At 38.9% G+C, this 22,560-nt stretch overlaps 1 protein-coding gene and 1 long non-coding RNA gene across 2 annotated transcripts; one reads left to right on the forward strand and one right to left on the reverse strand.

Moving 5' to 3' along the window:
• Nucleotides 1–380: 380 nt before the first annotated feature.
• Nucleotides 381–3,223, reverse strand: LOC129347816 (uncharacterized). Its single transcript, XR_008600089.1, has 3 exons — nucleotides 3,021–3,223; nucleotides 1,735–1,883; nucleotides 381–765 (listed from the first exon to the last, which is right to left on the reverse strand). It is a non-coding gene; the product is annotated as an uncharacterized LOC129347816 (long non-coding RNA).
• A 7,350-nt stretch (nucleotides 3,224–10,573) lies between these two features.
• Nucleotides 10,574–13,263, forward strand: htr1b (5-hydroxytryptamine (serotonin) receptor 1B). The gene has a single exon (XM_023284514.3). It carries the CDS (start codon nucleotides 10,978–10,980, stop codon nucleotides 12,109–12,111), a length of 1,134 nt encoding a protein of 377 aa, XP_023140282.1. The 5' UTR covers nucleotides 10,574–10,977; the 3' UTR covers nucleotides 12,112–13,263.
• The last annotated feature ends 9,297 nt before the right edge of the window (nucleotides 13,264–22,560 follow it).

The following is a 22,560-nucleotide window of genomic DNA, read 5'->3' on the forward strand; positions in this document are numbered from 1 at the left end:
TGTGGGTTTTTAAGGCTGATAATGATTATTAGTGAGACATTTGGAGCATATTCATTTGGATATTCATTTGCAGTAAATGAAAGTATTTAAAATCTTGGAGTTAAACTTAGAAGAACACAAACTCTAACAGAAAACTTTGTTGATACGTTTTTGTTTTGTTTACAGATGCTAAGTTAAAGGAGCTTTATTCGTGACGTATAACCAATCAAATCACTCCAGAAGACAGAGCGACCACAGGTAGATAAAGGTTCAGAGCCAAAGTAGCGCCATTTTAAAATTTATTTATTACCGTAAATCGGTAAAAAATAAAATACTGATAATCAGTAAATCAGTCAGCCCAGAACTACTACAATTCTACAGTCGATGTCTCTTTCCTTCGACTTGTTATTTGTACAATATACGATGTATATGATGGCGTTTTTTCATCCCAAAGGCTATACTATGATGTTTTCTAAGAGACATACGATGCTACTCTGTTCTGGCTCTGGGCTGCTGCACTCCTCCTCTGTTGTTTTCTGGATTGTACTCAGCTGCATGCCTTCATCCACCCGGCCTCCGTTGACTCGTCCCGCCTGCCGTCTCTGGAGCTGAAGCTGGATTGGAACAGACCAAAGTACAGTCCAATCACGATGCCAGCTGCCTCTCAAAAGGCTCCTTCATCTGGCAGGTGGCGCCACTTCTTCTGAGGGGAAGCTGAGCTGGCCTGGCAGAACTTTGGAGATGTGTTCCAGTGGTTGGTGGCTGTGTGGGGAGATAGAGAGGGACCTTTGAATTGTTCACAAAGGAAAACAGGGAACCCATTGGTAGTTTTAGTTTAGAGTGCTACTGCGGTGTGTTTTTGGGTTTTAAGAAGTGAACAGGAACAGTTTTTTTTTTGGTATTGATTATCTGTTCCTGGTTGGAATGCCCATCAATGTCAACATGAAGTTCACTTTTAGTTCTGTTTATTTTTATTTTACTAACATCCATTTGGTTTTAACCCCCTCACATGTTGTGTTGTTGTAAACTTACTCTTTCAAATAAATACTCGTCTAACCTTCTGGAAACCAGCGTTTGGACTGTTTTTGTGTTGCTCCTCACCGACTTCAGACAGCCGGGACAAAACAACGTTTTGTGGACCTAAAGGCTATACTATGACGTTTTTAGAGCGACATGCTATACTATGACGTTTTTTGAGCCACATGCTATACTATGATGTTTGTTGGGCGACGCGCTACTATAGGCCTTTTAAATTGACATAGTACTATGACTGTTTTTGTTTAAGTTGTTCTTGTCGTTTTTTAGCAACATATTTTAAGAATTTGAACAGTTTTAAAAATTACTATACTTTTACTTGTGCAATGAAATATTATTCTATGGCATTTTTTAGACGACATACTATACTCTGATGTTTTCTTGAATAACATACTATTTTGACAATATACTGCACTATGACATTTTTTTAACCACATATCATACATGACAATTTTAGGCAACATCCTATCATTTTGCACTTTTTGAACCACATAATAATCAGTTGGGTTTTTTTGCCGACATGCTATGCTATGAACTACAGGCCATACTATGTTATTCTTGAAAAGTATACTATACTTTGACATTTTCTGAACTACATCCTATACTATGGCGTTATACACAGTGCTTTGGTTACATGTTGATTTATAATCTAGATTTTTTTCTGTTCTGTTTTTTGACGGGATTACCACAGACCTGACAGTGAACACCGTTGACACCCACCTGAGGGAGACACTGCCTAAGATCTCAAGGCTGCTTGGTCGTGGTCTTTCTGGTCCTGCTCCAGAACGCCTTCATCAACTACGTCTTCTTTTGAAGAGGCCCTCAGATGCTGCAATCTCTGACCTTCAGGAGGAACTGCTACTTTCACTCTGTAATGAGACGGCGGTTATTTTAAAGACCCAGCTCCTGGCGGCTTTAAGTGAAAATTTAACATCCATCAAAACGAAACTATAGACAGTTAAATCTGAGCTGTCAGTCAGTATTTCAAACATCAAGTCTGACCCGGCTGCCCTAAAGCACGCTGTGGGTGAAACGGAAACTTCACTCTCCACATCACCGACGACATCGTCACACTCCAAAGGAGAGCACCTGTCTGCTGAACTTTTAAAAGTGGACTATAAATGTGAAGAATGTGAGCAGCAGACGACTGTGAGCAGTGGAACAGATGTGATCAGAAAGAAGTCATTTTCTGTTTTCTTTTCTTTATGGTTGACTTGATGCTGTCAGATGCAGATGTTGGAGCTGATTCTGATCTTTCAGGATAAAAAAGCTGCTTTTCCTTCACAGAATTTTCAGGAAATTATTCTCTCAGGTTTTCTCTGCTATTTATTTTTTTATTATCTGTGATTATTTCATTATTTCTTTATTGTAAAATAAAGTTTGAGGCATAAAGACTCGTTTAGTTATTTTATTCCTGAAATCTTTGACGTAGCAGAACTAAACTTCCATTTTCCTTCTTGTACTTCTGATGCTAGAACTAAACATATCTTCAACATGGATCCTCTGGTTTTAATGAATGAGCAGCAACATCACAACAACAAATGAGACAATTTTCAACAAATTAATGAAACTGATGTCATTTAAAACTATCAGAGTCTGTTTTAGTGTCAAATTAAAGCTGATTACTGACAACTAGAACATTAACGTTACTGTTTTAATCACATTTAAGTTTCCTTAACGTTACATTAATGTCAACCAGCCACAGTTTTATGAACTTAATGAACCACATTACAGGAACACAACACACTTCAGCTGTTTACATGAAACTCAACACATTAGCTTGATGCTACGTTAGCTTTAATCAGGCTACGACTGAACTGCTAGCTCGGTTAGCATCGCTAACATTAAAGCTAATATTTACTATGCTAACTTTCTTCTCTGGTCAACACACACTGAAATAAACTCCACCAACATCTGGACTGCATGGCACACATTACATCTGACACTAAAGCTGCATATAAAGTGCATTAAAAGCGGCACCGATACGAAAATAAACATTTACTTACCGAACTATCAGAGTCCTTTCAGTGTCTGCTGGTAGAATCAGCCGAAGATAGAAAACTGGTTAAAACAAGCCAACGGGCAGGAAAACTGTCTGTGGAAAATGTTCTGCTGCTGCACCGATAAATAAACCAACAGTTATCATATCAGAATTAATTCAAACGAGGAGAGCAGCGTCTCTGCTGCCTCTCCATAGGACCTGTCAATCATTCCAGACCGGGCTGTCAATCAAGTAGTCCCGCCTCCTGGTTTTGCAAAAATTTAACGCTCTATAAAAAAAATCAGTATTGATTTATTTTAAGATCGGCCACCTGATCTCTCATTTTAACCATGAAAACTAACGAAAAAAATGTATATACAGTCTATGCACCGTACTCTGTTTGGCTACACGCTTACTGATGACCACTTCCGGTCTCAGAAAATGAAAAAACTGACCTTTTTTCGTTTCTGTCTCTTACTGATTTTACTTTCTTGTAATTCTAAATATAAAACGAAAATCAAATCATTTTTTAAAAAATCGTATATCCCTTTTTGATCATGGAAAGGAAAAACGCCTTGTATTTCAATTTTAATTTTTGTATTTTAAAACGAAAATCAAATAACCACTCGTTTTTTGTTTTTCAATACCCGTTTCAGAACGGAAAATCCAATTACCAGATCCGTACACGGACCCACCATAAGCAGCATTTTATTTCCATTCATTTTGTATTTGGTGTGCATATCAACCTATAACAAAAACTGCAGAAACAAAGAATTGGATTTGAGGTAGTTTAGAAACAGTGTCATCATTATGTAGTTTGTCTACATGCTTCTTGGTCACAATTTTAATATAAAAACATGCCTTCGGAATCAATTATAAGATTGTTTGCTTGAATTACGTGTTTATGTAAATAAATAAACAAATTGCCAAATAGAGTAACATGTAGAATATAATAATTAAATATTAATGCAATTCAATTTATTGTAAAAAATCCTAATTTGTAGCTGTTAACTATTGTGGCTGTGTAAATGTATTGTGGTAAAACATCCCCACTGATCCCCACTGAAATGTAGCGGAGGTGAAGTAAGAAGTACTATAAAATGAAACATATAAAGAAAGAATAACCAAAATACCTCAAAATACTATTTTATTATTTTGTATTTACTCAAGTACAGCCCCTGAGTAAATACACTTGATTACTTCTTATCACTAATTATACCTCATTGTACTCAAGAACACGACCTTTCTTACACTTACTTATACACTGTATCAGTCATGTTATTTGTTTACTGTACATGCTCTGCAAATGAAAAGCTTGTGATACTGTATTTGACTTTTTAAACAAAATATTCATTGTTATACATTATTATTTATATAAACTATGAGAAGTCATAGCTCTGCCATAAGTGAACTGAGAAATATCAAACTTTCTGTTTAACCGGAAATTGCCTACTAACTGGAATTGACCTATGAATATAACAACCATGAGATAGATTTTGTCCAAACAAACACAATACTTCCTTCCTGTTTCAGTCCACACTTGGGTTTACTTTTAGGCCCCACATTCCAAACATGGCTGACCCAGCTGCTCAGCCTGGTCATTTCTCCCATATTTCATCTCAGAAACACTTGGATAAGAAGGAGCTATTCCCTTCAGCGCTGGTTTTTGGGTAGGTGAGGAGGGAGGGTTGAATCTCACCACAACAAGGGATATGCCCTGATTCGGGTTTGTCCTGATTTGGTCTCGGCCGCTACAGCTGTCAGTTATCACAGATAGAAAGAGATGACCACAATAACTAAAAGCTTGCCCCACAAAAATGCACCAAAAGTATTCTTGATGAATTTTAGTCTGGGAAAGTGCAGAAGTGTAATTAAGTATCTGGAGCATATGCAGAAATACGGACAATTTGTGTTTAATTGCTTTCTATTAGAACGTTGCACTCGAGTGAGATGAGTCCGGCACTTTAAAGCTGCGCTAATTATTTTTATATGAACAAAGGGTCAAGTGTGTTTTGTGAAATATGTCACTCCTGCATGTAACCACAGACAATTTTAACACAAGTAGAGTCTTTCAGCTCATCGTTCTGCAGCTCTTATATGTTAGTTTTGCTCATTTTTTTAAATAGCAGGCAGCTGTTTTCAGCCAAAAAAACACTCTTAAATCTAATATGTAAGACCAGATGAGTGTAAAGGTAGTATTGTAGTAGCAGCTGAAGAGCCAGATTTCTTTACTGTGGAACTGGTAGTGCATAAAGACAGATCTAAAACAGAGTGAATATTGTATTTACATTCACCAGGTGGTTAAATGTGGTACATAAAGTACTGTGCTATTCTCAGATAGAAGGTATTTCACACCAGCTCTCCTCCTTTGGAAGCTTCTTGGCAAGAACAAAATTCATAGTCATAGTTTTCTAAGATTTTGAATGAGTTTAGATGGTGAATTTAAAGAAAACAAGGAACATTTATTGTCATCTCTCAAATATTACTGCTAAGGTGGTGTGAGGCCTTCCGACTTGCGTATATCTATCACATAGTATATGTTTTACTGTATATATACTGCGCATGCATGTAAGAAAAATATGTCCACATGCTCCTGTACTTGCATGTTGTATACCATATCAACCTTAAGGCTCACTGGATACCTTATTACGTGACTAAAAATAGGTTTTTCAGGGTCAGTGTGAGATTGGAGGTTGCTGGCTACCGTGCTGTGCTGCAGTGTGTTTAGAGATGAGAGCAGATAACAGACACAGAGTCACAGAAATTGCCCCACACCACCACTGCTGCTGCTGATCTGGGTCACACAGAAGCTTTTCACACCAAAAACTAGGAAACAAAAGAAAACCCCACTTTAGGACTTAAATAACTGTGAGGGTTTTTATTTCCTTCTTTAGGCAGTGATGTTGTGAATTTGAAAATGAGGACATGGGGAAGTTAGAAGTAGATAGATAGATAGATAGATAGATAGATAGATAGATAGATAGATAGATAGATAGATAGATAGATAGATAGATAGATAGATAGATAGATAGATAGATAGATAGATAGATAGATAGATAGATAGATAGATAGATAGATAGATAGATAGACAGACAGACAGACAGACAGACAGACAGATAGATAGATAGATAGATAGATAGATAGACAGATAGACAGATAGATAGATAGACTTTAAAATCTAAAACACAGCTGAAATACTCCCAACTTTCCCTGCATATCTAAAATTATTGAGTTCACAACCAGCCTTCTGTTGCAGCAGCAGAATTAATGGTTTGTTGATCCAACCTCACCTCGGCCTGTAGTCATGTGTGAAAACAGAACAGAGCTCGTGTTTTTTGTGCAAATGGCAGTAATGTCTCCTGCCTTGTGTCCGGTGTTTGTGCATTAGCGTTGTCAGACGGTCGTCGTCAGTCAAGGGGTACAATCATGAAGTCACAGGAGGCTCTGTTTCGCTGAGGCCTGCCTGAGGTTACACTCCACAGAGCTCAGACACACACAAATGAATGTTTTTTGTCGCTGCCCATAGGGAGATTCAGGTGTTAAACAACAGAAATGGTATGTTGCTATGTTGCATATGTTGCTCAAAACTTGTGACCAGCAGTAGCAAAGTATGCTGTTGATCTAGTTTTACCACAAATTCAAAAAGGGCCTCCTGGAACAGATGCAGGCAGCTCCTCGAGCGTGAATTCATTAGCACCACAAGCAATTATCTGGGATCTGAGAACAAGCAAATTGGTGGTGTAGTTTTTGAACGTGTCAGAGGTATTTGTGTATTCCTTATGGATTATGTCTCAATAAAAACAGGTAATACTGCATTCTGGAACGTTCAGTCTCCCCAGGAAATATCACTGATCTGACTTCTTTAGCTCATTAAGATGTAAAATGCTTATTTAACCTTGTAAATGCAGGTGTAAATAGAGGATTGTATGTTGTGAAAATTGAAATATACCTGAATGAAGTGCTGTTTTTGTTTTTCTGGAGGAACTTAAACTACATTCATGTCTTTGGCAGACTTTGCCTGTCCATTTACCTGTCGTAAAACTCCAGTGAGTTCAGGTGATTGCATCGTTAATTCGCTCAGCTGTTTGACACAAACACTCTTGCTAGTTTTTTTTTTATGGGCCTTTTTGTTTTTTCATGTCAAATTAAAGATTAACTCTGCGAACAGTTGCTGGGTGTCTTTTGCTCCTGTTCTGTCCTTTCACGGCAATATAAAGTCATGCACCTCCACTGAAACAGCACAATCACGGCTAGAAGGCGAAAGAAAAATGTCTTTTCTGCAGTATGACAGTTATGATGCCACAACTTGTTCAAAAGAAAAAGTGAAAGTTACTTTTGATTTGTTTATTTTCCAAAAATTGAAAAAAAAAAACTGTTTTCAACATGTACAACATTTTTGCTTGCGTCCACAGATCTTACCAATACTGGGGAAAAAAGACTGTGAATTCTACATGTTGTAGACATTTTATCACTTAAATTTTTCATTGGTTTCTGTACTTAAGTCCTAATATTGCTTTGTATGAGCACAGACTTCAACTCAGCCGAATTGTCCCTGAATTTTTGTCACATTTTGTCATGTCATTTCTCTGTGCCACCATGTAACTCAGTGTTTATTCATTTATTTGTTTGTTTGTTTGTTTGTTTTGTTTTTGCAAAATAAAACTGGAGCAAACAGTTCATTTTGGCATATTTTTCAACGAGACGATGAGTGATGAAATGCTATGATTTAGTTTTTTGGCTCTGATACATGGTGCAGTTTTGGTGATTCTGTAAAGATAAAATGTTTTCAGAATCTGCTAATGAGTTAATTTAGTTTCAACCTTCCTTCAATATACCTTGAACAAAGGTAGAACATTTTAAATTTAAGAAAACGGCATTATGTGATTTCTTATTAAAACTCAGTATATTCAAATATGAGACACAGTGTTTACCCTGAGAGAGAGAAATGACTGAAATCAAGTGCTCTGGTGCAACATGACATTATTTGCTGTGCTTTATTAGCATTTGTGTTCATTGTTTGATATTGTCACCAGATATTACAAACACAAATTGGACATAATATTTGTGTTGTTCTATCAGTTTGTCCCAAACTCATCTTCATGATTACACAAGACTGTGGCGTGTGATTGGTCATGGAGAACTTTGCCTGCAAACCGTATGTGGCTGGAATGTATGATTTCAGAATGATCTGCTATTACACCATAAACACTACACATATCCACATAGTTACATGTTTACAGAATGCTGTTCTGATTGATTTAACAATAGCTGCTGTCAAAGTAAAGACAACGATAGTTAAAACACTCAAATTCATGCTTTAAAATTAGTATAACAGACTTTAAAACACACAGGAAACCTGCTTTCTTGTTTTACCAATGTGTTCAGACAGTTAGAGGAATTCCATCCACCTTTTAAGCAAAATTACCAAAATGCATCCTCCCCTCTGAGTGTAGCAGAGTCAGAGCAGGGTCAGAGAGTTTATTTTCAGTTGAAAATGTCAGTCTGCTCTGTCTGACTCATTGATCCTTTATCTGGCTGAGGTTTGTGTAAGTTAGAATCTATGGCTTTCATGTGTACACTTCACTGTGTCTATTGACAAGTGACTGGTGCTGTCCGTGGTGCTGAAACAGCCTTTTTCTCCCAGTTTTGCCCTTCTGTCAGTTTTGTCTTCGATTTATAATATTCTCCAAACAAGGCACTAAAAATACTCTATTCTCTCCTACACTGTAGCCTATATTAGCAGCTGCTACAGCTGCAGAGATCAAGGTAAAGTTGATATTGTCTAGACAATGGTGTGCTTCCGGTAAAAGACAATATCAGCTATAGCAAATCAGGTACAGATTAAATTTACTGCAGGACTGTTGTGTTACATGGCATTATTTTTAGGTAGATGAGCCTAATAAACCTGGCAACTGAGTACATATCTGAGACATAAATCTCAAATAAATCTTTAGGCACATGATAGATGTTTGTTGAAAATCCTAAACACAATGTCAACTGTTTGAACAATTGCAAGCTGTGTTGCCCATTTCTGCGTTACTTGTGTAAAACTAAACTATATTTGCACTGAAATATTAGCTCCAAACTTGCCAGAACAAACCCCAGCTGATCCCCCACAGATGTAGACAGTCAAATGTAAAGCTGAATCCCGGGCGGCACAATGTAAGTCCAATTCAATTAAAAGTTTCTGATGAGGAAATGAATAAAAGTCGTAGAAGAGGTAGATGTGATTGCTACAGCTGCTTGAGATGAGAAAAGAATATATAAGAGCAGATTCATTACTCGGAGTCATTTCAGTTCCTCACTTTGGAAAATGGACATTGTCTCCTAGTGTGTGTGTGTGTGTGTGTGTGTGTGCGTGTGCGTGTGCGTGTGCGTGTGTGTGTGTGTGTGTCTGTGTGTGTGTGTGTGTGTGTGTCTGTGTGTGTGTGTCTGTGCTCATGAGGCCCATTGCGTAATTTCTATATTTCCTGACCAGACTAAAATTAAAGTAACTAAACTCGTCGGGCTGTTCATTGGATTATTGGCCCGTTGCAGCAACGAGTGAACCTGAACTGCAATATGATGCACTGAACGAGCGCTTCACAGACTCATGCGTAGCATCCAGTGACCCACTGGCAATATCAATGACAGCTGCATTCACACATCACAAGTGCCAGAAGTGGCAGGATTCAATGTGAACTCTTCCTCGCAAATCTTCCATCCGTGATGCTGACAAAAACAGCATCACTGTGTTTTGTCATGTCGGATAAATCCAAATTTAGGAACTGAAATGGAGCTTTAAGAAAAACTTCTAAAGAGGATCTATTATTTGTAATTAATAGATTTATTGTTGGTTATTGAATCCTTTCTCACACTTTATAGATCAGTTGGAAACCAATATTTATAAGTACATTTGCTCAAAACTCCCTGAAACAACCAAATTACCTGCACTTACAATATCATAAGTGACCTTTCAGGTTGAAAGTTTCAGAATCAGCTTTATTCTAGAAAGCTTGGGGACTTTTGGAAGCCTGAAAGAAGTCCATATCAGTTTAAATGACAATACTTGTCAGTATTTCTTGTGAGTTCATCATGTTCAGTTGTTTTGGCTTTATTGTATGAAAAACAGAAGCGTAAAACTGAAGGTACATAACACTTAAAGGAGATTTGCTCTTTATTATACCTATTAATGCCTTTGTAAGATTTACTCCTGTAGACGTGATGGTGTACTGATGCTCTATTAATGACTACTGTCAGTTACTCCACAGATTTTCCACAAACTGACAACCAAAAGTTGTTTATAAAGACAGTTCATTATGAATCTATGAAGCACTGGTATTGCTATTAAGGCCATTTAACTCTTTACAAAATGAGGCAGCGATAGCAGAACATTCAGTAGCATAAAAAAGTCTACTAAGAGTCTTTATGGAGCCAAACTTGTGACAAGTGAGAAACACTGGGCACTATGACCCAGCAGATAGCCTACTCTTCACTAGAGAGAGGAAAAACAAGGCTGTGATCAGTGGTGCTTGTTTGATGTCAGAGTGAGTATAAAACCCAGACGTTGGGTTGGCTCACCATTCATCCACAAGGGGCCTGAGGAGGCACAGCTCTGGAGAACTTCTGCCCTACATGCGGATTATCTGTGGCATCTTCCCAGATGTTGGGACATCAGGAGGCACTGCTCAACGTTTTCCTCAGAAAGCTTTTCTTCTGTTATATTTGATGTACGAGGTTACAGTTAGGAAGTTTCTTTTATGGCTAAAAAACGCAAAAAAGTTAGAATTTCTGCGATGAGTGGATATTTGCTCCATTTATTGGCATCAAAAGAGAAGAAAATGAAGAGTAAAGGAGTTCATGTTTGTGTTTCAGATTGATTGTGCCATTTCTCTGAGCGCATGGTACGGATAAAGTAACGTTCACCGAGAGAAAAGGGCGCCTTAAATGCCATATATATATCCGAGGGTGAAATAAAATATGACAAAAAGTGACCGAAAGTGATGGAGCTCTCCGGTCAAGCCGAGCCAACTCAACCGGTGAACACCTCAAACGCCAGTTTTACAGCAGATCCATCCACTGAGGACGAGAGCGCAGAGAGTCTCGCCTATCAGATCAGTCTGGCTGTGATTCTCTCGGCTATCACACTCGCCACCACTTTATCCAACGCCTTTGTCATCGCAACCATCTCCCAGTCGAAGAAGCTGCAAACTCCTGCGAACTTTCTCATCGCCTCTCTGGCCGTCACCGACCTGCTGGTGTCCATTCTGGTGATGCCCATCTGCGTCCTGTACACGGTCATCCACACCTGGACGCTCGGGCAGATCGTTTGCGACATCTGGCTCTCCTCGGACATAACGTGTTGCACCGCGTCCATCCTCCACCTGTGCGTAATCGCCTTGGATAGGTACTGGGCCATCACGGACGCGGTGGAGTACTCCAAAAAGCGCACGCCGGGACGCGCGGCGGGGATGGTGGCCACAGCCTGGGTCATCGCCATCTCCATCTCCCTGCCGCCTCTCTTCTGGAGGCAGGTGAAGGCGGAGGAGCTGACCAGCTGCAGCGTCAACACGGACCACATTTTCTACACCATCTACTCCACTTTTGGGGCTTTCTACATCCCCACTTTGCTGCTCATTGTCCTCTACGGGCGGATATACGTCGAGGCACGTAAACGGATCCTGAAGCAGTCCCCCAAGAAGGTCGGAAAGCGACTCACCTCTGCGCACCTGGTCACCAACTCTCCTGGATCAGTTGCGTCCACGACCTCCATTCAGTGCGGGAGACACGACACTCCGTCCAGCGACACCGGGTCGTCAACCAGCGAGAACCAGGTGAAAGTGACGGTGTCGGACGCGCTTTTGGAGAAAAAGCGCATCTCAGCAGCCAGAGAGAGAAAAGCGACGAAGACTTTGGGGATAATCCTCGGCGCGTATATCGTTTGCTGGCTGCCGTTTTTCATTTACACATTGGTGGTGGCCACGTGTGACACGTGTTTCAACCCCGAGTTGTTTGACTTCTTCACCTGGCTGGGATACCTGAATTCCCTCATCAACCCCATCATATACACGATGTCCAACGAGGACTTCAAGAAAGCTTTTCAGAAACTTGTGCGCTTCAGATGCTGCAGGTCGTGAACTGTTCCTTCAGTCTCCAATGAGATTAATGTGTTTATTTTTTTTAATATGAAGTTCTGAAAATGTATGACAATGTAGAGTAAAAACAATACCACCAGTCATAACATCTCTGAGAGTCATAGCAAAAGATGTGCATGAGAAAAAAAATCTGTTAAAAAATTCAAGTTTTTAATAGACGGCTAACAAAGGAAATCTGGAATGACATTGATCCAAATAGCATCCATTGATTTAAAGATATTTCCCAAAAGTGCATTTCTAATTCAGCAATGGCATTTTGAGATGAAAACAGCAACAATCATGATAAAATATTCTAAAAACAGATTCAATCTTTACATTAAAACTATATTGTGTAGATGGATGATTGTGAAATTCAACTTTACACCTCAATGAATCACTCAACTGTGCATCGTCTCATCTGAATTTGCCAGATTTGCTTTGTAGAAAGACAGTATTGAGCGATGGGTTGTTCCAGATGGAGTTTGGATGGTGTAGATTCAGCACACATTGCGTTATTCCCATGCCATGACTGACCCACTAATGCGGTTAAGCAGCAAATAAAAATATCTGACATGACTTTATAAATCATAAATACATCCAAATGACCTCGGATCCTTTTTACAATATTTGTGCAAATAAGGTAGTTTTATTTTTTACTCTTGGATCAAATATATCAGTCTATGTATTCTGGAAAACTCACATAGGAATATATTTTGATTATGGACTGCTTGCTGCTTCCCTGCATGGTTTATCTTTGTTTGGGGCAGCTGAGGGGGAAAAAAGGAGTCACCATGCAGGCTCTAGGAAGATATTCATACAATATCAGTGCCACACAAAGAAACTGCAGATGATATTTACCCAGCAGAGCCGAACGCTCATGATAACTCCAATTTTGCTGAACAAACATCACCTTGTTTTCCTGTGCCTGTGCAGGTCTGTTTGCTGCTACATTAAATCTGTATCTACAGTATGCTATGTTCCTGTGTCACAGTTTACCATCTCACGGCTGCAGAGGCTGATTTGAATCGTGGCCTGCAGAGCAGCAATGAAAATGCAGATGATTTGTCAGCATTAAAAAGAAGTATGTTGTTGGAATTTATGTTTGCATTCAGAGATGCTGTGCAATAAAAGCTTTTAAGTATTTGTCTGACACAATTGTTTTCCGAGTAATAATGAAGTTGTATACGAGCTGCTTCTCTAATGATTGTTGAAAGTTGCAGTTTCATCACTGTTGTAAAACATCGGAGTAAATGGTCCAAGCACATTATGAAATGAGCATTAAGTGGATCAATTGAGAAGTATGGGTGCCACTTCCACTAACCTGCTGCTGGTGGTTTTCCTCTCATCAGACTGTGTTGTGGTTGTGAAGCTCATTATAATTTGAACCCTTCACCACCTGCCTGCCCTCTGCTGCCTTCTTACATGCAGAAGAGGACACGTGTGTGTGGTTGATGGCTGTCAACAGTTCAATAAGTCATGAGAGCGAATGTGGGCGATGCTCTTCAGACACGCAGAAAGAAACCACTCATGTTGTCGTCACATATGGAAACCCATACATGCATCGCTTGGCTTTCCATGTATGAATATTCATGTGGTTCATCATGCATGACAGATGATTACACTTGAGAAGGCAGATAATCACAGTGTTTACAGAAATTTACCATGAAAATTAACAGTTAAAGACTTCATCATGTGATATGTAATGAATACATTTAATGCATTTTCACATTATAGTTATGTATTTTGTCATTTTTCTTTCCTAATGAGTATAAAATGCAAACAAAGACGCCTCTGCTGGATGATAATCAACAGCAAGTCCTTTCACTAGAATGGAATTCAGGGTTAAACTATACACAGATCACTCCGAATGAAGTCCCAATCAAGAACAGCAAGAAGAGCTCACAGCATAACAATTTATCTGTGATTATTAGACAAAAACACTATAACTGAAAGTTTTTCTACAAAGACATTTACCTGAATCACATCGCATGTTAAGCTCTTGCTCAAAAGACAAAAGTGAATCAATCAGCAGAGACGAAACTGGTACCTAATTGGTTTGCAGCTTCGGTTGACCTCATTCACAGAGTGTATATTTTTTAGTATGCATATCCAGGTACAGGACAAAAAAGCTGCATACAAACGGATAGTAGAGGTTGTCTGCAAACTGGCATGTCAGTGTTTCCACCAACAATGCTTTCCTCAGGCATAACAAGCTACAAGAAGATGCATACAACACATGATGGTCTAAAGACAGGGCTGTAATCCACACAGGACACATATGATACACAGTAGTTTTATAATTTTTTTGTATTTAAATAAATACAAAGCTTAGATTATGCATGATAAAGCACAGGACACACAGACTGCATGCATCTTTTTCATTCACTGACGAAAGAGTATGACGAGTTAAAGAGTAAATTGCAAAAACAAGGTAAATATGTACATCTTTTATAGCCTGCTTGGGCCGTTTCTTTCTGTGTATATTCATTTGTTTGCAGATACTGGGAGTTTCCTTAACTGTAGGTGAAGTTATCTTTTTATTCTTACAGATATAAGATAGGTTTTCTATTGCACATGCTCACTACTGTCAGGTTTTAGAGGAACACTTTCAACAAAAGCATCAAAACTGATGCAACAGAACCTCTTCCTTCCTCTTCCATTTAAAAAAAAGTGACTATTTTACCCACAATACAACTCAACAGCAGGCAGCTGGCTTGGATATTTGGGTTTATTGTACTGCCAAGGAAGAAGCCTGAAGCAGAGATGAGGATCAGGTTACAGGAGTCTGGTAAGCTGGCGTGGTTCTTACTCTACATCACCAGATTTACTTTTCGTAGTCTTTTGTCTCGGTTAATTTGAACACAAGTGACATCTTTTGATGCAATTTGTCAGCTTCTTGCAACATCTCTCCAGACTTTGATGAGTAAACTTGATGGAACAGTTTTTTGCAGGGAAAGGAAAGTTCATATTGGACCAGATAAATTGATTTTGCAGCTTGACTGTTGATGTCTAACCAGCAGCATTCACGATTTTCTCTATCCAAATATTGCATGACTCATCCAGGTAACGCTGCTTCTAATGATGCAGAGCTGCAAACATTATTCTGTTGTGGACGAGGGCTGATTGCACTGCACAAACAGATAAATTAATTATACAGCCACATTCCTCTATTAGGTGAATGAACTGCATTACTGATCTGTCACAGTTCCACCGTGGAGCGAAGGACGCCGCTGATGTAATGGCTAGTGAGGCTGAACACATGGATAATGAAGCTATAAAATATTCTTTCACTGAATGTGGTTTTAGTTAGCAGCTTTATTGTTTCACCCTTTGTGATTGAAGGAGATTTGCAGCTTTCATCACCTGAAAAATGGAGGCACGACGGGCCACATGCTAATAATAAATTACCTGACCAAGGTGATGGCAATTGACCTCGACAGGGAGGCAAACGAGTCAGCAAGTCATCTATTAGGCGTCACGGGAAGGTAAGGAGATTGAGAGTGAATAACAATTAGAGGTGGGTCTGGATGTTTTCACTCACCCTCATTCCATTTATACACAGGACACTCGCTGATGTGACGAATGGGACTTTTGTTCATTTACATCCATTCTTAGAAGTTTATTGGTTAACCTGTTTACATGTAGTTTCACATATTTCATGTGTTTTTCCAATGTGGTCCATTTCATGGCAGTTTTTAGCTCTTTTGGAAAATCTCTGCATAGACATGTTAACTGCACAACCAAAATACAATTGTGATTGAAACTTTCTTGCAGATCTGCACTGGAGAAGGGTGTTAAAGGTGAAGCTATTTACTACCTCATTTATCCCCACATCTCAGCTCATGTGTGGATGAAGGTGTTACTGACACAATGACTGTTATTACGTGTGTGTGTGTGTGTGTGTGTGTGTGTGTGTGTGTGTGTGTGTGTGTGTGTGTGTGTGTGTGTGTTAAATCACAGCCTTTAGTTACACATCTTCTTTCCTTGCTTCACAGCACATCCATGGCCATAAGCAGCTTCTCTTCCTCACAACAGCAACTTGCATTAGCTTCTCCTCCAGCTCACCTACACGACTAATAATATGTTTCTCTGTGTATCTGAGTCCTACGATGAGATTTTCCTGCAGTTGGAATTAAAAGACGCGCTGTATTTGATTTCCTTTACTGAGCAAATCGGAGTACTAGAGTAAAATAATAAGTAAAACATACCGGTGATGCAATTGACTGGTGGTTGTTTGCACTAGTGGGACTGTTACCACTGGAGCCTGGTGAATTTATCACACTTAACATCAGCTCTGGCTTGACAAGCAATAGATCACTAAATTAGGCATTTAGTGGCAGAGGAGGTGCACATATGGCTGAGGATTTGGCTCCTATATGATCCATCCATCTCCACAGTGCATGCATCACTGGGAAAGGCCACTCAGTTACCACCGAGAAGCAGCATGTTCCATTTTGAGTTGCATATTTGTCACGTAAAACCGAAAAAAAATATCAGATTTTGTTGTGTCAAGAAAATTGGATCCTTTATATTTTTCAAATCCCATTCAAATCTGGCAAACTGAGTTACCTACAGAATTTCTGAAGAATCTTAAGAGTTTGGAGATGTCTGGCGGAGAAATATGGTTGAATTTAACATGCAGAATCATCCATTTTCACACAAATGCTAGCTGTGCAAATACATGTATTTCCTGGTGAAGAATGAATTTTTTTACTGCCAAAACCAAAATGAGACTACTGAAGTGGAGTACATATTTTAAGTGAACCATAAATGACATTTTGTACAGTATTATTCACTTTCTTTTTGAGCAATAGACTGGAATCTACACATAGAGTTGATATTGAGAAGGCATTAGCTTAGCTTACCCTATAGAGTGAAAGCAAATGAAAACATGGAGCCTGGCTCAGCCTGAAGGAAAAATGAAAACACCTACAGCAATATCTCTAAAGCTTAGCAGTTAGCTGTAGTGTTACTTTTGCACTTGACTCCTGCATTGTTGATAAGAATGTGACTCTGAACAACATTTTTACAACATTAAAAGCACCTGCCTAATATGAAGCTTTTTGCCGTGTTCCCCGAGTTTTAAGGTTTTGTTTTGGGGCTCATATTGTCTTGCTGCTGTGCAGCAAAAACACAACAAATATCTGAAAAATATTTCTAACAGATTAAATACAGTAAAATTGTTCAATTTTGCTCACAGATTCTTAAAGAACAAATTATTCTAATGAAAATACAGATATGTGGACAATATATCCAGTTTTGGTCTGCTTTTTCTTTGTTTTTTACAGTTAACATTAACATGATTCAACTTTTTGTGATTATAGTGGATAATAACTAAACATGGAAAATCTGTAAGATGATAAAAGATTTTAATTAAAACATTCTTTACCATTTTTTAATTCAATATAATAATTTTTCTTTCAAAAGTGAAAAATGTCTTTAATACATTTTTTTTGCAAATTTAAATACAGTAACAATACTGTCATTTTATGATAAATGAGAGGTATGTAAAAGAAGGAATTTGAAATAAATAAATAAATAAAAATTGTAAAAATACAGATTTGTTTCTGTAAAATTGTCGTGACAGTTTTGGCCTCTACAATTCTTTACAGTGCATGTGCAAGAATACCAGAATTACCCTTTAAGTGGTGAATTATTTAGATAAATAAGCAAACAAAAAAAAATTCAAAAATAAGGTCTATTTAAGGCCATATAAATTTATTGAGCTTGGTGATATTTGCTACCTTTGGCGAACTGTGCTGCTACTTTCGACATTGTTCAGTATTTCCTTTGCTTTCTGAAACTTTCACGGAAAGTCAAAAGTATGAGGGTAAAGTAAACTGTTGTCTTACAAAGTGGTGAGAGTTAAATGTCTTGTTCTTGGCTGACATTTGGGCTGAACTTGAGACGCTCAGAGGTCAAAACACAGTAAACTTTATTCAGAGCTCATTAGGAGGCGAAGGGCAGAGACCAACAGGGAAGATGGCAGTTCATCATAAGAAGTCATTTACTAATTTCTAGTTAACTAACTCCTTCTTCATCACTATGTTACAATTATATTTGCATGTGAAGTCTTCTATGTCATATACAGTCACACATAAATAGATTTCTTCGAACTTTTTGGCTGCACTAATGGGCCTGAATAAAAACATCACACACAGATGGATTTCTGTTTTATAAATGGCTTTGAAGAATATAAATGAGAAATCCCCGTCACTTCCTGCATAATCTACATATTGTCTATTAACCTTTTGATATTAAGCATGAGAAGGTGCACCGAGATGGAAACCTGACTAGCATGTTTGTAATTTCCCATTTTCACAAGCAATAACAGCACAAAATGTCACTGAAGCTATTAGCATGAAATTTGCTTGACACAACCCACATTCACCTTTTTTGCCCTCGTCTCCAAACCCTCAAGCTTCCTGTCACTCTAATAAGCAACTTCCTCCTGTAACAAATCAAGCTTTTTGCTCCTGTCAGACAATTTAATGCCAGTTTGTTATTTAAATACCGAATTAAAAATAATTTACCTTGAATAAGCTCATATTAACCTTAAACATCCACCATGAACCTTTGAGTTTCTTTTTTGGCTTCCCTGAAAGGGCAGAGTGGGACAGGAGCTCTGCTCTAAAGCTGCTACATGAATCACTGGATCAGAAGGGGAAGTTTGATGTATATTTTTCTCCTCAGTACACCAGAGGAGAGGATAGCAAGTTGACCTTTTCCAAGAAATTTTTTAATACCATCCCTCGGCATGAAATCTAACCATGTTCATCACCTATTAGCTTGGGAATCAAGACATTTTCAACATGTCGTGCTAAAAAAAAAAAAAATCCACTCTATCCACTCCTGGCATACATGTGGATGTTAATTTATCACATACCACCAACCTATATGCTGATGCAGATCACGTACAACCCTTCATGGCAACAGTATTCCCCGATGGCATGCTCCATTTCATCTGGATAATATTCTCTGCCACACTGCAAACATCTCTCAGGAGTAAACTGAGGGACATCACAAAGAGTTCAAGGTGTTGACTTGACCTCCAGATTCCCTAGAACTTAATCCCATCGATCATCTGAGGAATGTGTTGGAAGTCCACCTAATGGAAAGTCCCACCTCACAACTTACAGGACATAAAGGATCTGTAGCTAACATCTTGGTGCCTGATACCACAGAACACCTTCAGAAGTCTTGTGGGGCAGAGCAGTTTTTGTAGCACTAAGGAGACCTACATAAAGTCATAGGTAGGTAGTTTTAATGTTGTGGCTGATATTCAATTTTCAGTATGAGATTTAGGAATCCAACACAGTTTGACTGGTTTGATTAATGATCCAAAAAGTTGGATTTTATCCACATAATTTATACTAATGATCATATTTTTGTTAACATTTGTGTTATGTCCTTTAATGCATTATAATTTGGCCGGCAATTTGCATTTGATTTGCCACTGTGAGTTAACAGAATGGCACTTCTGCATTATAAACACACAATGCATGAACACCATGAACAGCATTAAATACATGAAATACAAATAATTATATATAATAGTTGGAAGTACAATTCTTTACATTCCTGACTAATGCATTTCATTCCTTTATGTTTTACAGGCGTCCTCCAGCTATGCCCCTAATGGACTCTTGGGGAATCACTCAATGAAGCATGAATTAGATCTGTCAGTGAGATGATATGGAAAATATTGCATCTACTGAAGCAGGTGCATGGACTCATATCAGCATTAAACGTGGAATTCATATTGTGGCAACTGCGGCAGAACCAGAAACCCCCACAACACACACAAGTGACCAAAACCTCTCATTTATAGTTAGAATAATAGAAAGAACTCATGCTCTCCTTGGACAAAGTGGATGCAGGGATCTGCGATTTCTTATCCAGGTGAGCTTCCTCTCTTTCTAGAACTCCACAAGTTCATCTTTACCATCCTAAAGTGCAGCTTGGAGGTACAGGTCTGTCCTGGTATTGAGGACAGGCACTGTGAAAAAAATAAATATTTTAGCCCATTTTAAAGGGTGGTGTCCAAGGGGGGTCTAAAGTGGCATCAACCTCACTGGAATCTGACTGACCAGCCCTGGTGCTCCTCCTTAACACATTTTATGACTATCATGGGTAAGTAGGTAATTGATTTAACATGACTGTGGAAAGAGGAACATGTAGGCCAATGAAAAGGGACCTAAAATTAAATGACAGTAATGTTGCTAACCTGTAACAGTCTGAGGTTAACACATTTTTCTTTCTGTGATAATAATCGAATGGTTCCAATTATTATCCATAGTTCATGACCAGCAAGTTGAGGTTGTTACACTCAGATCAAAAAGGCCAGTTTGCTCTAAAGCTAATTATTAAAAGGCCCATTTCCCTCCACAAAGTAAAAGTCTCTTAGTGGAAAATTAGCATCCTGCAACAATTTGTAAATATGTAGTTAGAGGTTAACATTTAGGTCACTCCCCTGGTTAAAAAAATGTTTTCCTATTTCTCTGGAAATTTCCATAAATGACGAATGCCATGTTGGCCATTTCTCCGCTCAGAATCCAAATGCAGCGAGAAAGCAGAGCATCCTCAGACAAAGCGAAATCTCACCACTCTTAGTAAATCTCTGCTGATGTGATTGAAACCGTCTGATCCACTTAATCTCAGAGGAAACACAAAAATGCACACAAACGAGCCGATGCACACCCGAACAAGAGCGCAGATCACCATCGTGGTGTTTGGTCTCTAAATTTGTTTCATGTTTTTAATGATGTTTCATGCTTAACTATGCTGTAATCAAGCCTGTCAAAAAAACGGCGACACTGCAGCGATGTATGCATTGTCCTGCAGCGGATGCAGACTGCCAGGTTTATATTCTGCAGTGGATTTAGTCATGCTTTCTATGTCGTCTCTCTCATGCTGCCATGGGCTGTAAGCAGGTGTGGATTAATATGCCGGGACATAAATGCATCCCTGATGGGCTGTCAATTGACCTGACCTCTTTCTCCGCTTCTCACCATTTTTACCCCTCATTGTTCCCCTGCCATACAGTGCTGTTTCTCCATGTTCCTTCCATATCCCCCCCATCTCCCTTCAAGTCTGCCTCACTCCCAATCATGTCTTCCTTCCTCTTTCCTTCCTTTCTCCTTCTTCCATTTCTGTATGTCATCTGCCTCCCCATCACTGTCCTTCCTGCTGCTCCTATATCGGATAAAAAGAAACCTGCCCACTGGGAACATGATAAACTGGCTCCATTTGACTGGATACCAGGAGTCACAGTTCTATCTTCCGTCTGCCGGCATGGGAACGAAGCCTTTTAACTCCTCTTCAGCTTGGACAGCTGGAGGAAAGCCTGCTGGGCATCCACACTGGTAGCTCTTAGACGGAACAAAGACAAGAGGGATTAATCTCTGGACTTCCACTTGTCAACTTTAGACAGAACCTCTCACAAAGCCACAAGCCTTTTCATGTTCTCATTACACGTGGCATATTTAATGGATCATCTGCCCATCTTAGAGCAACCTCACTCAGAAATTTCATCACATGCCATGCCCAGATGATTCAATCATTGGTTCCTTCATTAGAGCGTTCCCTGGTGTAGGAACAGATATCACTGTGATCTTCAGAACTGCAGCTTGAAATTATTGTTGTCCTAAATGGTTCAGGAACGCCATATATTCAGCTATAACATTTCAGGAGTTTAAAAGCACAGCACCATTATAAGACAAATTGTATTCAGTTGTAGTTTTTAAAGTAGCAGACTGAGGGGAGGCGAACGAGATAAAGAGAGCTGGCAAAATGAGGTCCTAGAATCATTAACATACTAAGGCAAAGGTAAATAACACAATAAGAATGCTGGATAGGTTTAGTAAGAGTGATGGAGTAGTGGTATATAAGCAGGAGGAAAGGAGTGGAGGCTGGGAAGGGTCCGGAGATAAATAGTGGGAAACTAGGCAGGTAGGAGGAGTGAGGTCTGCAACGACACAGCAGTTAGTTACTGGAAAACAGACAAAAAGTGCCACTGACCATGTGACATGAGCAGGTTCTACAACACTAATGTGATGAGTTTCTCAAGTCTGATGGGATTTTAAGGCCTATAAGTGAGTTTAAAGTACATTTTTATCAGTGTTAAGTGAGACAAACCCATCCTAACTTGAAATCTATACAATCAAAACGGCATTATTGCAGAGCTGGTATTATTAATTATTTAGCTTATATCTCTCCCCACAGATCCTGATGCTTTATGCAGCACTGAATTAGTCGGCTTGTAAATGAAGACAGATACACTAACTGAACACTACTGCAAGTTGTCATGTTGAAGAAGTGCACGTTTTCTCCAAACATCTTATTCTACAATCTGTGTCTTCCTGAATGTTCCAAAGCAATTAGCACGTAAAAACGCAGCTTTTTACAAGTGTTCTTTCATTTTTGTAGCTTTGGGTTTAATGGTCATGAACT

Source organism: Amphiprion ocellaris, chromosome 20 (genome assembly GCF_022539595.1).
Source record: "Amphiprion ocellaris isolate individual 3 ecotype Okinawa chromosome 20, ASM2253959v1, whole genome shotgun sequence".
In the NCBI taxonomy this organism is placed as follows: domain Eukaryota; kingdom Metazoa; phylum Chordata; class Actinopteri; family Pomacentridae; genus Amphiprion; species Amphiprion ocellaris.

Bases quoted from the DNA above. Each gene is read 5' to 3' on its own strand.
- htr1b (XM_023284514.3), top strand. From the start codon at position 10,978: ATGGAGCTCTCCGGTCAAGCCGAGCCAACTCAACCGGTGAACACCTCA.